The sequence below is a fragment of the Dreissena polymorpha genome, chromosome 12 (genome assembly GCF_020536995.1).
Source record: "Dreissena polymorpha isolate Duluth1 chromosome 12, UMN_Dpol_1.0, whole genome shotgun sequence".
Classification (NCBI taxonomy): Eukaryota; Metazoa; Mollusca; class Bivalvia; order Myida; family Dreissenidae; genus Dreissena; species Dreissena polymorpha.
Window position 1 is genome coordinate 71,177,686 of NC_068366.1, and position 18,491 is coordinate 71,196,176.

At 35.2% G+C, this 18,491-nt stretch overlaps 1 protein-coding gene across 1 annotated transcript; it reads right to left on the reverse strand.

The window, feature by feature from the left end:
• Window positions 1-15,237: 15,237 nt before the first annotated feature.
• LOC127852715 (galanin receptor 2a-like) lies at window positions 15,238-16,254 on the reverse strand. The gene has a single exon (XM_052386666.1). The coding sequence runs from the start codon at window positions 16,252-16,254 to the stop codon at window positions 15,238-15,240; it is 1,017 nt and encodes a 338-aa protein (XP_052242626.1).
• Window positions 16,255-18,491: the final 2,237 nt, after the last annotated feature.

Below are 18,491 nucleotides of genomic sequence, written 5' to 3' on the forward strand. Positions count from 1 at the left end.
TCAATCATGTACAATACTAACTTTTCTGTTTCAAAATTGCAATTTGTCATTATAGAATGGCGCTTAAATTAACTAGTGAACCGCGAAAGGGGTATTTATGGACTTTTTATGACACAATACACACACAGGAGTATTCAACATGAGTTGAAAGCAATACGATATTCGATTTGCTTGGGCTCCAGCAAGAACATTCGTCATAATATTGGCTCCACCAAGAAAATTCGTCATAATATTTGACACACGCGCCGAAATATAAATTAGCCTTCCTATGCATATATTAAGATATCGTCGAAATGTGGTCCGGTGTCTGACGGAGGACGTCACCACAATAAGCAATGATCACCAAAGTTATTAAGCCGACCCATCGTGATATTTCGTCTAAGAATGCATCTCTAAAGGAACTGTATATAACATTATCAACAGAGTATTGGAAGCTAAACATAGAAAACAATACAAAGTTTAAGAGCTTATAATATAGAGGAGGGCTAGATCATGACAGTTATACATGAAATTAAGAGATTGAAGATGGATGAAGTTTATTGCTTCTAATGAGGCAATGTTCTATCCAGGTGGGTCGCACGGCCGACGAAAATTAAGGTACATGAGAATAGGCGATACAGTTAGCGACAAATTTAAGTTCGTTAAGCGGGACTCTTACCGCACTGGGTTTCATGACATAGGTTGGTAGAGGAAACACCATGATCTGCTTTATCACTGTCACGTAATACATACAAAACAGGTACGAAAACAATTTAGATTATTAAAGTATATCAATTTATGTAAACACTATCCTCATATTTCATTTACTAAATACATTATCTTCATAGAATATTTACTAAATCATATAGAAATTAGTAATACATAATATGTTTATTATTGTATAATTTAGTAGAAACTATTATCAGAAAGACAAATATCAAATATTAAATAGTAATAAATAATAAGATTATTATATTATAATTAAGTAGAAACTATTATCATTAAGACATATACTAAATATTAAATCACACATAAATCATGCTTATAAAACTTGACTGTTATTATTAAATCGTCATGGGATATATACAATTATACTTATGAAATTATTATTACTATTGAAATATATACAAGATTATTATTGAAAAATGTTACATAGTACAATTTAAATACCAATTTCGTAAATTCGTATTGAAAGTTATTTTGTTTAAGTTTCAAAAACTGTTCGATCAAAGTACGCAATAACGCGTGACCAGCGAACCATTGAGGTAAACGCTTCCCGTTTAAAAAGTATGACTTTATTAGGGCTAATATACAAAATTGTAATTTTATTTATAAATTCTTTATCCTCTATCAATAATTGATTATTTTACTATATACTCTTGAACAGAAATAATACGGCTGCACTCCATGTCTAATTAGTGACACCGAAGCCATTTGCATGGCTGGGTAGAACTGTTTCATTTGGAATTGTATATAATAACTATTATATGTATGTATTATGTGTCTTACATATGAAACTATATTTTATAAGGTGGTTCTATGTATGCACATGTGTCACTTAAATAAAATATAATATGAAACTATATTTTTAAGCTGCTTCTATGTATGTACTTTAAGTCACTTAAATATAATTAAATATGAAACTGTATTTAATAGGCTGGTTTTATGCATGTACTATGTATCACTTTAATGAATTAAAATATGGGCTGGTTCCGGTAAGAAATTCCAAGTATTTGTTAATTCACTTGTAAGGATATAACTTCTGTGTTTAAATGCATATTAAATGTGATTGTTGAATAAAAATGGTCAGTTATAATGTTCGATATTAGCTGTTTTAGACAAGCATTGAGGATGCCGTGTTTTTAAATATATATATACAGTCCATGTTATTGTAATCACAGGACCTGATAGTGTCTATGATTTCATTTAATATTTTGTAATCTTCATTTATCCTTATTCTTAACTTTAATATAATCATAACATAACTTAACATAAAAGGTACATGAAAAGGTTAAAATTCAATACGTTATTAATATTTTTCATCTTATATCAACTTTTAAAAAACATGTTCAAATTACAACGGTACCAATGAAAAATGTTAAATTAAAAACATCGTTCGTATTCAGGCGTCCTTATAAACGTTGATGTTTGTACTATTTCTCGTTAACGAAATGTAAGTAATTTTCTGTTTGCCTTTCTTAAGAACGGAATATATAACCATGTCGATTGATGAACACCTTCTATAATATGCAGTAAATATAGCCTAATTGATTTAATTGCGTATCAATGCGACATTATTTTTACAAAATGTATGCATAAGAATCGAATTGTAAAAGTTTTTATTGATAATTAATATTTTTGCGTATGCTGCAGTTTTAATGAAAATTTTGTTAGATCTAGAATTTGATAATTTTTGGTATTTAGCTTGAACCATCTATTGTGGATAAAAAAGTTAAATAAAACTCATGGGTCACCGTTGTTGTTAATTTTTTATTCGCACTTGAACAACAAGCCTATTTCAGCACAAATATTTAACTAATAAGGTAATAGCATCAAATGTTTTAGTAAATCAAAGAGAAATTATTAAAAACAACCTCTATTACAATTAAAACATATGATACTAATTCAATTTGACTGCAAATTTATAAACAACATCAATCGAATGATTAATGTTTTTTTACTAGGTTTTAACAACAACAAAAACAACATAATTTTACATATGAAAATTAATAAAATGCATACAGGTCATTTTTATTTTCACATGCCTTCCCATATATAGATTTTGTCCGAATTTAACCAAATGTTTAATGAGTTATAACTTAATAAAACTATATAAGATACCCCATAGGTCACCGGGGTCGTTTGTTCACAACTGCAGTGTTACTGCATGAAGTAAAATACAATTAAAAAAACCCACATCAGGCCAAAACACATACTATTACATGGATTGCTATATGCCAATACAAAGGGAGATTTAAATGTAAATGAAATCACACATGATGTGTAGAAAGATCAGAAAATGTAGGTTAATACAGCATCCAACTGAAAACAAGATGTAAACCGTACATTTAAAGTGGCATGTCGGTGATATTAATTGTAAAATTGACCAATATATTGCGTTATGCCGATGCAAAAGTCGATTTAAATGTTAATGAAAACACAAATTATGTGTAGCAAAATCAGTAAAATGAGGAATATACAGCCCCCCCCCCCCCCTAAGAAGAAAAAGATGTATATAATTCATTTAAAGGGGCATATCAACGTTATTTAATTGTAATTCTTGGCATGACTTGATCAATATATTGCTGTATGCCAATGCTTGTACACAAATAATTAGTAAATGCATCGGTATCATTAAAGTTAGGTAAATTACGTTTCCAACCTAAAACAACACGTGCAAACTACGGAACAGAACAGAACAGACAGTTTATTTAGACTTATACATACGTACATCGTCTTAATACATACAGTATAAAAGTAAGTATGTCGCGTTTTAAATAAATTTATGTTCAATACAAATGACAAAAACAACAACAAAACAAAACAACAAGAGATGTGTTCATCAGAAACACAATGTCCCCTACTGCGCCGAATTGTTTTTTTTTTATCGTTTGGCATGTACAGATAATTATCTCCCTTTAAAACTTATTTATAATAACTTCCCTTGGATTTGTTTTTTGACCTTTGACCTTGAAGGATGTCATTGACCTTGACCTTTCGCCACTCAAAATGTGTAGCTCCCTGAGATACACATGCATGCCAAATATCAAGTTGCTGTATTCAATATTGCAATATTTATGGCCAATGTTAAAGTTGTCGGACGGACGGACGGACGAACAGTGCAAATGCTATATGCCACCCTACCGGGAAAAATAAAAAATAAATACAAATGAAGAAAATGCAAATAGTAAAATTTCTAAACATATAATGACAGTCAGATTTGAAAGTGGTACCGTGTATTATTGATCAATGAATTGCGAATAACAAATGCCTCATATATATTTACACATTTTGACAAGTTTGTTTCTATCGGATGAAGTCAGTAATTGATGATACTTAAAGACAGATGGATTAACATATTCATACCTGTTGAGGTATTTTTGTCGTAAAACATTTTAACATGGACAAATACAAACAAAGTGAAACTCAACTTCAATATCTCTACTATTGCAACATACACAGTATCTTTCGTTGCGAGGAGTAGTATTGCGGGCATACCTTCCATTTTGAACTCTCAATGGGTGTACAGAAATTCTTAACTTAACAAAGTGAATACACAAATTCCTTGGTAACAAATCCAAATAAGATTCGTATACTATGGCAGGTTTAAAAACTCTATACATGTCTAATACAGGACTGTAACTTAATGTACCATACCATTCTTGTTTAAAAGTATCTATATGTCTATTTCTAAGCTGGCATACACAAGAAGTAACACACACAGAGTAAGGATTATTAAAAACATATCCAAACCGATAATCGGTTAACAACTGTTTAATATGTGAGATCCAATTGACATGTCTTTTATGACACTCTTCAACATTCATATTATACACAGTATGGAGGATAATATTGTTACTCAATCTAATTTTAAACCAATATTTTAACAATCTTATAAAACGATTAATGTATAGTGGGTATCTACCCAACTCTCCATAAACACATGCGTTACAAATTTCGAGTGTTACTTGTAGCATTCGTTGACAGAACTTAAAATGAATACGTTCTTTTTCTTTAGACTTTGTAAAACCCGGAGGCATAGTAAGGAATCGAACCAACAAATGCATCAAATAACTACATACTAAATGTTCTTGTATAATGTATAACAGTACCTTAATAATTAAAGTTATTAACGGTTTCGATGTTATGGCCATCGTATGGCCATGCCTCATTTTAAACTACCGTGTTCTTCGTACATGTACTTCGGTTTATTACTAAACGTATATGCATGGGAAAATAATGGGTCCGCTACAATAATCTCTTGTATTAGACATGCATAGAGTTTTTAAACTTACAATTGTATACGAATCTCATTTAGATTTGTTTCCAATGAATTTGCGTATTCACTGTGATAAGTTAAGAATTTCTGTACACCCATTCAAGAGAATTCAAACTGGGAGGTATGCCCGCAATAATATTCCTCGCAACGAAAGATACTGTGTATGTTGCAATAGTAGAGATATGAGTTTCACTTCGTTTGTATATGTCCATGTAATAATTTTTTACGACAAAAAAAAAACAAGAATGTATATGTTAATCCATCTGTGTTTTAGTATCACCAATTACTGACTTCATCCGAAAAAAACGAACATTTGTGTAAGTTTATAAAAGAGGCATATGTAATTTGCAATTCATTGATCAATAATACCATATAACCGGTATCACTCACAACTCTTTCTTTCATTATGAGTTTAGAAAGTTTTCTATATGCAATTTCCTCATTTGTATTTATTTTGTGTATTGGTTTTCATTTGTATTAGTATTGAACTTAAATGTATTTAAAACGTGACATACTTAGTTTTATACAGTATGCATTAAGACGATGTACTTATGTATAAGTCTAAATAAAATGTCTGTTCTGTTCTGTTTAACGCCACTCGAATAAAAATGGACAAGCGATATTCACCGTCACACTATAAGCTTTTAAAGTATTTTTTAATGTCGCTATGAAGATAAAATAGTAAATATACTGCATTATGTATTCCGACGATGAAACATAAAGTTTGCACAGATAGACGTCCACAAATGTTTGCGAATATTTATTTTGTGTTGTTACTCAAAAGACAAAAAAGAACAAGACAGAGAATACAAGCTTTGATAGTTGACTATTTGTTCAATGTTATTTATGTTATATAATTGTAATATTTTCACGAGTTGCGCGACCACTAATGACAAAAAAAAAGATTTCGGGTAAATTAAAAGCGATATTCCAACGAATCCAACCAATTTTATTTTTATTGTATGCTTCCAAATGATTTTTTTTGTATTTAATCTGGAGAATTATGCTAAAATAATGACGTTATGACATAAAAAACAACGTCATTTCACAGTTAAACTGTAAAAATATTTTTAATGTTAATTTTCACTGTTTGAAAAAGTGAATTATCAGTTTGAATTCACTGATTTTTCTCTATAAACCACCGAAAAGCATTAAATAAATTGTATTACAAATTATGCACGAAAATAGTCATAGCGTTTCCGATCGCCCCAATGGAAATAAGAATCGGCGGAATGACCCTCCAGAGCAGCGCCCTCGTGTCTCCATAGTAACCGACCGGCGGAAACTTCCATCCGGAAACGTTTCCTGTTCTATAACGTTTATCAATGTCACATTACTAGCAAATTGTGTAGTTGCATCCATAGTTTCCTTAGTTTCGATTTTTTCGTTAAAAATTCCTTTACTTAAACAAGTATTATAAATTTAATTTTATCGCGCACGTTTTATTTTTGAATTCAGAGGACTTTTCTATGAACGTACTGGTGATTTTTCAGAGATTCTCAGCAAATAGCGGAAATGGTTCTGCCCAAATAATTCGTTTTGGTGAAATTTGTCTGATGTCAATTATGTTAAGGTTATTAATATAATTGTGGAAGGCTTAATCATCTCATAATGTTGAGTTCGTGTTCGAAAGGTTGAAACATTACATTAGAATTAAATAAGTTAATAATTGATTACCCGTGGCGCAGTCTGACATTTTCAAGTTTCTTCTTTCGAAGTAATGACGGGTCCTGTAGAGAACACAAATACAAAGAGAAAAAAAGCTGAAGAGAAGTAAGAAGTGAGAACATTCTTTTTAAGAAAAAGGTCATTTTGAAACATTCCATACTTGAAAATATTTGAGAAATAGTAACAGTTTTTTTGGTATGTTATTGTCAAGAAACAGCAGTGGCTTCGTTAACGTAAATGTAGCCCCAAACTAATGTTTAACAATCTATTATTTAAATATTATGTTCTCTGTTCTTTTCAAGTGATGATAACGGTGGTAAGTACATGTGTACGGAACTTGTTCGACTATTTTGTACTTTTTATTTCGCTATGCACATCTATAATACAAAAAACACTATAAAACATATAGACAATGCAAGTGTGTGTGTACATTTTAGCGGTTGCGTGTTATATGAGTATACTGTTCTAACGATTCGATACAAAATAGTCTACGCTTACTTATGGAATGTTGGATCCGCCAGAAAAAAATCACTGTGAACACTGTGCCACTGCTGTGAACACTACGAAACTACTGTGAACACAACGAAACTCATGTGAAAAATACGAAAGTGCTGAAAACAATACAAAATAGCTGTGAACACTACGAAACTGCTATGAACACTTCGAAACTGCAATGAAACCTACGCAACTGCTGTGAACACTACGCAAGTGCTGTGAATACTATGAAACTGCTTTGAGCATTACGAAACTTCTGTGAACACTACGTAACTGTTGTGAACACTACGTAACTGCTACGGAACACTAGGGAACTGCTGTGAACCCTACGCAACTGCTGTGAAAACTACGAAACTGTTGTGAACACTACGTAACTGCTGTGAACACTACGAAACTGCTGTGAATACTACGAAACTGCAGTGAACACTACGAAACTCATGTGAACACTACGAAACTGCTGTGAACACAACAAAACTGTTGTGAAAACTACTAAACTGCTGTGAACAATGCAACAGTGAGCAATACGAAACTGCTGGGAGTAATACTAAACTGCTCTGAACACTACGAAACTTCAATAAAACCTACGAAACTGCTGTGTACACTTCGAAACTGCAATAAAACGTACGCAACTGCTGTGAACACTACGCAAGTGCTGTGAATACATTGAAACAGCTGCTAACACTACGAAACTGCTGTGAACACTACGTAACTGCTGTGAACTCTACGAAACTGCTGTGGAACACTATGAAACTGCTGTGACACTACGAAACTGCTATGATCACTTCGAAACTGCAATGAAACCAACGCAACTGATGTGAACACTACGCAAGTGCTGTGAATACTATGAAACTGCTGTTAACACTACGAAACTGCTGTGAACACTACGTAACTGTTGTGAATACTACGTAACTGATGTGAACACTAAGAAACTGCAGTGAAACCTACAAAACTGCTGTAAGACCTACGAAATTGATGTGACCACAACGAAACTGATGTGAACAATGCCAAACTGCAATACACGGCGACGATATGCGACAATGTGAAATTTGTATTGGCATCATGTGCAGATTTCTTGAATCCTCAATAACAATATAAATTAGCTTAGCCCTGGGAAATCGACTGGATTTTTGCTTAGCAAACGCTTCGTTGAAACGAAAAATACCATAAAAGTGGAAAGTGTCGTCCCTTATAAGCCTGCGCTGAATGCTTTTACTCACATGCATTAAGCGACATTTTCTCATGACGAGGCTCAAATAAACTGAATTATTAAACGTGTAACGGGTTTCTACTATTGTCATACGCACTACGCCAATGCCAGATTTAGTTTCGATAGTGATTTTGTTCTGCGTTTGTACGATCGGACGAAAATCTTGTGTGATCGCAGGCGATATTTAAAGACATGTGTATATTTTGTATTGAATTCGATAGCATAATTCTTAAAGAACAAAGCGTATTGACCATGTTGACTGAGTAAGTACTTTGAACTGAATAATTGACACAATAATGTGTGTTGGTTCTCTAATAAATAAACAGTTAATGGTGCAGTGTTCGCTTCATTTGCCATGCTTGGTATGTTAACGATATTTTATAAAGTGAAGCACCGATCCACATAAATATTAATATAAATCATGTTAGATCCAATATACATTTTATGGCATATTTTAAAAGATTTCGAATATTTGCTATTCACTGCTGTCAAAAGCAGCTTGCATTTACTTTTAAACGAAAAACCACAACATAATATTCGCCACATTGGTGCAAAAAGGTACCATGTGCCTTCTGATTTCAATGTCACATGGTACCTTTTTGCACCAAGGGGCGAATTATGTTCATACGGCGTTTATTTCCTAAACGTTTACAGAGAAGAAGTTGTGTCATCATCATCATCAGCAGCAGCAGCAACAACAGCAGGCCCGCCACCATCATCATCATCCTCATCATCAGCCTCATCATCATCATCATCACCATCAGCAGCAGCAGTATCATCATCAGCAGCAGCAACAACAACAACAGCAGCCCGCCACCATCATCATCATCATCATCATCATCATCATCATCATCATCATCATCATCATCATCACCATCACCATCATCATCAATCCCTTGACCGGTTTGACCGTTAGGGGGAAATGAGGGACGACGATACTGAGAGTGATTTATCCACGATAAGGGATGTCCACTTTAACATTATCCATAAAGCTTTTCCTCTGACGGCCTAGACGTCGACCTCCCTATAGCGTGTCCAGAAAAACTGTCTTGCATTGCATGTGGTTGTCTAAAATCGTATATATTGTACCGTAATAAGCTTATTCTACTTAATATTGACTACTGTTTTAATTCAGCCTTCAATAAAAAAGCAGTGGTAAATGCTGTTAGGATGCTGCAATGTATTTGAATCGCGCCATGAGAAAACCAGCCTTATTGACAAATTTTTCGATTTTTACTTTTTTGCATTTTCGGTATGTACGTTCTTTTCCGGTTCGAAATATGTATAAAACGTCATGATTTTCTTCATATAGCCTATAATAATTTCCATTTTCGTGAACCTATGTAACGCTGATACGAGCGTCATTACGACGTAATTTTGATGAGATGTCGTACGGAGTTTTTTTTCTAATCCACTACGGATATCTGTTATAATTTGTAATGTCCGTAATCATTGATTGATAATTTCAATGTTTTTGTTTTTGATACCGATGACGTTAATGTGTTTCTGTTTGGTTATGCCATATATTGTGTTAATATTAATTTACGAATTTCTTCGTACAATTAATTTCCATTAACTTTTTTTTCAATTTAAATAATCGCTTACTCATGCTATCGTTTTGCGATACAAACAAACGTGCAGAATACATCATATATTGACCATTACTTGTTAAATGAAACACTATAGCAACAATACAAATGCCACATGCTGTGTAACACGGAAAACCCCGAGCTGACAATATAGAGCGCACGTTGTCACGCCGTGCTGCAGATAATCCAGCGGCAAGTATCGGCACTAGGCGGTCGGTGTTCGTGAAGCGAAAACATTCGTTCTTCAGCAAACAAAAGGAGGTTTCTTCACCGTTGCTACATGTCTTCACCATGACAACGCCGGGGGTTGCAGACATTGGGAAGTACAAATATTACCTGTAGCGGAAGTACACATTCTATTTGTGGTAGTTTTTCCAAATGAAATAAGTGTAAATAAATATTTGCGTACAATTTACTTTTTTTATTTTATTGAATAGCTGCTACATACCGGATGCCAGGTAGCGCATTGAAGTGTTCGTCTATGAACGACTTCCATTTACGCCAGCTCCACGCAGTCTGAGTAAACATTTCTTTCCTGTAAAAATATGAACATGAATTAATTATCAATACCAATTACCGCTTTGGTTTTCATTTTCACTAGCATTTTAACTAAACATGCAAAATATGGCGATATTACAATACATTATTACTTAAATTTATAGGCTAACAATCAATTTAGTTGTAATTAATTTAACAACCTTGCGCGCGTCAGTGATGTGGGTTCTCAATTGCGCTCAGTGCGTGTAACTTCTTTTCTTCTGTTACAGCGCCGACAATGTACTTGCGAAGTCGCTCGCACGTGCCACAAACGTCCTCTCTCGGTTTGGCAATTCGAATGTGCGGAAATTGCTTTTGAAAGAAGTGATTTTAAGGCGCCGTACACTTCGCTCTTCGCAAGCAGCAATATATTAAGAGGCGTTAATAATGAACTAAACATTCATACAATTTAGATAGAACATCACATATTAGACAGTGAATCATGGTTTAAAAAATAAAAAATAAAAAAGTAATTGTCTGAAAATATTCTACGATCAACCACAGTGTCTTTCAATGATTCAGTGCAATAACAATACGTGACGTGGTTTAATAATCAATAGGAGGCTTTAATAAATAACTTTAAACAATTTATTCAGTGACAAATTTAGCAAAATAATCATAATCTAAAATGAATGAATATAGTATTAAGGTTCTTACCTCAAGTTCGGCATTCATTTCACAAGTTCTTAAAGGGACCGTCAACCAGATTGACGAAAAAAGAAAAGTTCTTAAATACCGTATTTTTACAATTATTAGTTTATATTGATTAAAATATCACGACAGGTTTATGACATTACCTGAAAAAAGTTGTTAATTTTTCATAATTTCAGTATATTCGGTACGGAATACCGTTAGCGCCATCGTGGTTACATATTAAAATCCAGAGGGCGACAATGCGATAGTACGATGACGACAGTGCGAAAATACGATGACGACAGTGCGACAATACGAATGCGACAATGCGATAGTACGATGGCTACAATGCGACAACGCGCTAGTACGATGAAGACAATGCAATAGTGCGACAATACGATGGCGACAGTGCAATGGTACGATGGCGACAATGCGATAATCATATCGTACTCTCACCTTCGTATTATCGCATTGTCACCATCGTACTATCGCACTGTCGCCATCGTATTGTCGCACTGTCGTCATCGTATTATCGCACTATCGCATTGTCGCCATCGTACTATCGCTGAATGGGTCAAGTTCCCCCCGGGTACTACTTCCCCGTACCCCGGGTACTTTGAAGTATACTTCACCGCACACCGATTTTCAAATGATACTTTTGGGTACCCCGGTATACTTACAGGTACCCCATCTTTCCAAAAAAAATAATCGTACCCACATTTTTTTCGTACCCAAAATTGTCGTTCCTACAATTTTTTTGTACCCAAGTTTTGTTTTTACCCAAATCAATTTTTTGGCATATTTTTTTTCGTACCCAAATGTTCGTTCCCACATTTTTGTTCGTTACCAAAATTTTCGTTGCCACATTTTTTATGTACCCAAAATTATCGTACCCACATTTTTTTTACATATGTTTACGAAAAAACCCAGATAATTTTGGGTATGAAAAAAAATGTGGGTACAAAAATTTTCGTTATGAAAAAAATGTGGGTACGAAAGTTTTGGGTATGAAAAAGTGTAGGTATGAACATTTTGGGTACGCAAAAAAATGTGGGTACGCCAATTTTGGGTATGAAAAAAATTTGACGCAAAAAATTTCGGTACGAAATAAAATGTGGGTACGAAATACAAATTTGATACTAAAATTATTGGAACGAAAAAATTGTGCCAAAAAAAATTTGCGTACGAAAAAAAAAATTGTGTACGACATTTTTGGTACGAAAAAAATTGTGTACGAAAATTTTGGGTACGAACAAAATTTTGGGTACGAATTTTGTTATTAGGAAAAATGGGGTACCTGTAAGTATACCGGGGTACCCAAAAGTATCATTTGGAAATCGGTGTACGGTGAAGTATACTTCTAAGTACCCGGGGTACGGGGAAGAAGTACCCGGGAGGAACTTGACCAATTCAGCCGTACTATTGCACTGTCGCCATCGTATTGTCGCACTCTCGTCATCGTTTTGTCGCACTGTCGTCATCGTATTATCGCACCATCGCATTGTCGCCATCGTACTATCGCACTGTCGCCATCGTATAGTCGCACTGTCGTCATCGTATTGTCGCACTTTCGTTATCGTATTATCGCACTAACGCATTGTCGCCATCGTACTATCGCACTGTCGCCATCGTATTGTCGCACTGTCATCATCGTATTGTCGCACTGTCGTTATCGTATCATCGCACTATCGCATTGTCGCCATCGTACTATCGCACTGTCGCCATCGTATAGTCGAACTGTCGTCATCGTATTGTCGCACTTTCGTCATCATATTATCGCACCATCGCCAGTGTACTATCGCATTGTCGCCATGTATTGTTGCACTGTCGTCATTGTACTATTACACTATCACATTGTCGCCCTCTGGATTTAAATGAGTAACCACGATGGCACTAACGGTATTCCGTAATTCAGTAATAAAATTTCGCGATGTGAAATCGGAAGTACATCTCGAAAATAGGTGACATAACTATATACACACAATAAATAATGCAAGTAGATTGGTCACTATATATTTATAAATATACAAATCACTTCACATGCACATTTTGCAATCCTGAGTTTACCACGTGACGATGATGATCAATCTACTTGCGTTATTTATGGTTAACTGGTAGTTACCTGGTAGACAAACTTTCTTACCGAATATACTTAAAATATGAAAACTTAGCAACATTTTTCAAGTAATGTTTTATACCAGTGGTGATATTTTAATGAATATAAACTAATAATTGTAAAAAAATAAGGTATTTTAAAACTTTTCTTTTTTTCGTCAATGTGGTTTACGGTCCCTTTAAATTCCGAACGATATAAAACACACGTGTAAATACATATCTCACGCACAAATGCAAATCAATTTTTCGCAGAAAATTATGACGTAATGAAAATGACGATTTACCGATGACGTCGTCGAAGTCATTAAGGATGGTTTTCTCATGGCGCGATTCATTTAGAACTTCTGAATGTCTGTACGATAGTTCATGTGTATAGCTCTGAAAATGATGCCGTTTGTGATCGAAAACGAAGTAATGCGCCTTTTGGACGCCGTGATATTAATTAATTGATGTTGAAATCGAAGGTGCCCTTAATTGCAAAGATATCTTATGTAAATATAAATGAGCCGTGCTCTGTGAAAAGGGGGTTAAATGCATGTGCATAAAGTGTCGTCCAAATTAGCCTGTGAATTCCGCACAAGCTAATCAAGAATGCCACTTTCCGCTTTTATGATATTTTTCATTTAAAGAAAGTCTCTTCTTTGCAAAAATCCAGTTTAGGCGGAACGTGTCTTTCTTGATTAGCCTGTGCGGACTAAACAGGCTAATCTGGGATTACACTTTACGCTCATACATTAAATCCCATTTTCACAGAGCTCAATTAGAAAATTATTTACTACAAAAATTGCGTATGCACATAACACACTGACATTGTTGTAGCATCTGAACGATTGGGGGGGAGGGGGGAGAAATAATAGCGCATGCGCAATATGCTACCAAAGAATCACCGTAACATATATTTCCATTTAGCTGGTCGTTTATTTTTATATAAAAAAGGTTTAGGTATTGAACTAATTGCAGGTTCAATACTCAACATTATCAGTGTTCCTAATTATATCGTCTGTATTGATCAAGCCCAACAAAACAGCCCGAATTTAATGCTGATATTGATGGTGTTGCGGATTGAAGTCAGTAGTGGTAATGGGCGTTAGCACTCAGTTAATATAGGGGCTAATCTGGACGACACTTTGCGCACATGCGTCAAGCCCAGTTTTCCCTTAACGAGGTCCTCATAGATAATCAGCGACTTAATGTTTTCGAATGTTATATAAACGACATTTGTTGGATTTAATAAAATATTGATTTTAATTCACGAGTGATCAAAGAAAATAATATTTTCACGAGTTGCGCGACCACGACTGAAAAAAATGATTTCGGGTAAATTAAAAGCGATATTCCAACAAATCAAACACGTTTTCTTTTTATTGTATGCTTCCAAATGATTGTTTTTTTATTTGATCTGGAGAATTATGCTAAAATAATGACGTTATGACATAAAATACAACGTCATTTTACAGTTAAACAGCAAAAATTATCAATAGTTTTTGCTGTTAATTTTCACTGTTTGAAACAGTGAATTATCAGTTTGAATTCACTTATTTTTCTCTATAAACCACCGAAAAGCATTAAATAAATTGTATTACAAATTATGATTATCCAACAATTTGTAATGTGACTGCTCCTAGTTTTAAAGTCATAAAGTTAGATTTAGCTGACTTGATTATAACAAGAGTGGATCCCAAATATGAGTTACTCTAGAAAAACGGGGCTTAATGCATGTGCTTAAAGTGTCGTCCGTAATTATCCTGTGAATTTTAAAGGAAGTCTCTTATAAACGAAAAACCAGTTAAAGCGGAAACGTTTCGTAAATGATAAGCCTGTGCGGACTGCACCGGCTAATCAGGTAGGATACTTAACGCACATGCAATAAGCCCTCTTTTTAATGGGCGTGGTACTTATAAATCTCCAGAATACTTCATTTTATTATCCAATTTTGATGCTGGTGGCATTAAGATTCAGTCTGCATCGGCCCCTAGCTTCCAAACAGGCATGTGCCTTACAGCAAAGCAGGCTCCTCAGCTCTGCGCGGAACTTTGAGCCGCTGAACACGTAGATGCAAAGTTGAAGGTGTAGTTGAAGTAGCAGACCAGAATGGCAACATCGTAAAGGAAATAAAAATACGCGGTATCGTACAAGGTCGTGTAAGGATCAACTGACGCGAGCGCAAAATGCTGCTCCCATTGGTAGGGGGAATACAACAAAAAGACAGACACTGGTGTCATCACGACGAGGAACAGCACGCATAGCCCAATCATTAGAATCGAAACTGGACGCGTGTCGCGTGCCTGACCGGAAATGTTCATCCGCTGACGTCTTGAACGCGCGAGCTGCACTACGATGATGACGTTGCCAACGAGAAGAAGCGGGAACGGCGCGCCGAACGTTAACGTGAAGTCGATCCATCCGTAAACGTATTCTAATAGGTCGTAGTATTCCTTCGTGGACGGGGTGCATGCGCAATTATTCACATCAAATTCCACGAGTATTATGATATTAATTCCGAACACGGCTAGAACTATAGTGACGATGATCAACACAGCGTTTCGTGGGGAACAACCCAGTCTCACTTTATGCGGGAAGAGCACACACGCTGTTCTCTCGAGCGTTACAGCCACGATCAGCCACGAGGAGAGCTGGATGCTGCAGAATGTAAGGTAAGCTATCGCTTTACACCCGGGGTTACTCAGCATCTTGATGTCAACGCCCCAGGTATGTAACACCAAGTCTGGCAGAACTGCGCTGAACAACACGAACGTATCTGAAAGCGCCAGAGCAAACAGGAACATCGCCGTTGACGTCATCTTCTTCTGACGAAGCAGCACAAAAATAGTCATAGCGTTTCCGATCGTTCCAATGGAAATAAGAAATGACGGAATCACCCTCCAGAGCAGCGCACTCATGTCTACATAGTACATGTAACCGACCGGCGGAAACTTCCATTCGGAAACATTTGATAACGTCGTGTTGAACGTTTCCTGTTCTGTAACGTTTATCAATGTCACATTACTAGCAAATTGTGTAGTTGCATCCATAGTTTCCTTAGTTTCGATTTTTTCGTTAAAAATTCCTTTACTTAAACAAGTATTATAAATTTAATTTTATCGCGCACGTTTTATTTTTGAATTCAGAGGACTTTTCTATGAACGTACTGGTGATTTTTCAGAGATTCTCAGCAAATAGCGGAAATGGTTCTGCCCAGATAATTCTTTTAGGTGAAATTTGCCTGATGTCAAATATGTTTATGTTAATATATATTTGTGGAAGGCTTAATCATCTCATACTGTTATGTTCGTGTTCGAAAGGTTAAAACATTACATTAGAATTAAATAAGTTAATAATTGATTACCCGTGGCGCAGTCTGACATTTTCAAGTTTCTTCTTTCGAAGTAATGACGGGTCCTGTAGAGAACACAAATACAAAGAGAAAAAAAGCTGAAGAGAAGTAAGAAGTGAAAACATTTTTTTTTAAGAAAAAGGTCAATTTGAAGCGTTCCAGACCTGAAAATATATGAGAAATAGTAACAATATTTGATATGTTATTGTCAGTAAACAGCAGTGGCTTTGTTTACGTTAATGTAGCCCAAACTAATAATGAACAATATATTATTTAAATATTATGTTCTCTGTTCTTTTCAAATGATGGTAACGGTGGTAAGTGCATGTGTACGGATCTTGTTCGACTATTTTGTACTTTTTATTTCGCTATGCACATCTATAATAAAACAAGAGATGTGTTTGTCAGAAACACAATGCCCCTTAATGCGCCGCTTTGAAGCCATATATTTTACCTTTGACCTTGAAGGATGACCTTGACCTTTCACCACTCACAATGTGCAGCTCCATGAGACACACATGCATGCCAAACATCAAGTTGCTATCTTCAATATTGCAAAAGTTATGACCAAGGTTAAAATTTGTGACACATGCAATGACAGACACATACAATGACAGACAGACAGACAGACAGACAGACAGACAGACAGACAGACAGACAGACAGACAGACAGACAGACAGACAGACAGACAGACCAAAAACAATATACCCCCGATCATTCGATCCGGGGGCATAAAAAACATTATAAACCATATAAACAATGCAAGTGTGTGTGTGTGTGTGTGTGTGTGTGTATAGTTTAGCTTTTGCGTGTTATATGAGTATACTCTTCTAACGATTTGGTACCAAAATAGTCGACGCTTACTTATGGAATGTTGGTTCCGCCAGATATAAAAATCGATGTGAACACTATGAAACTACTGTGAACACTACGAAACTCATGTGAGCAATACGAAACTGCTGTAAACAATACAAAACTGACGTGATAACTACGATACTGCTGTGAACACTACGAAACAGCAGTGAAACCTACTTAACTGCTGTGAACAATACGAAACTGCTATGAACACTGCGCAACTGCTGTGAACTCTACGAAACTGCTGTGAACACTACGTAAGTGCAGTGAACACTACGAAACTGCTATGAACAATATGACACTGCTGTGAACACTACGAAACTGAGGTGAACATAACGTAACATACAATACACGGCGACGATATGCGACAATTCAAAATTTGTATTGTCATCATGGGCAGATTTCGCGAATTCTCAACAAAAATATAAATTAGCATATCTCTTAGCAATCGACTGGATTCTCAACAACAATATAAATTAGCATAGCTCTGAGAAATCGACTCAACAACAATATAAATTAGCATAGCTCTGGGAAATTGACTCAACAACAATATAAATAAGCAAAGCTCTGGGAAACCGACTCAACAAAAATATAGATTAGCCTAGCTCTGCGAAATCGACTCAACAACAATATTAATTAGCATAGCTCTGGGAAATCGACTCAACAGCAATATAAATTAGCATAGCTCTGAAATCGACTCAGCAACAATATAAATTAGCCTAGCTCTGGGAAGTCGACTCAACAACAATATATATTAGCATAGCTCTGAAATCGACTCAACAACAATATAAATTAGCATAGCTCTGAAATCGACTCAGCAACAATATAAATTAGCCTAGCTCTGGGAAATCGACTCAGCAACAATATAAATTAGCCTAGCTCTGGGAAGTCGACTAAACAACAATATAAATTAGCATAGCTCTGAGAAATCGACGCAACAACAATATTAATTAGCATAGCTCTTGGAAATCGACTGGATATTCTGAACAACAATATACATTGGCCTAGTTCTGGGTAATCGACTCAACAACAATATAAATTAGCCTAGCTCTGGGAAATCGACTCAACAACAATATAAA

Bases quoted from the DNA above. Each gene is read 5' to 3' on its own strand.
- LOC127852715 (XM_052386666.1), bottom strand. From the start codon at position 16,254: ATGGATGCAACTACACAATTTGCTAGTAATGTGACATTGATAAACGTT.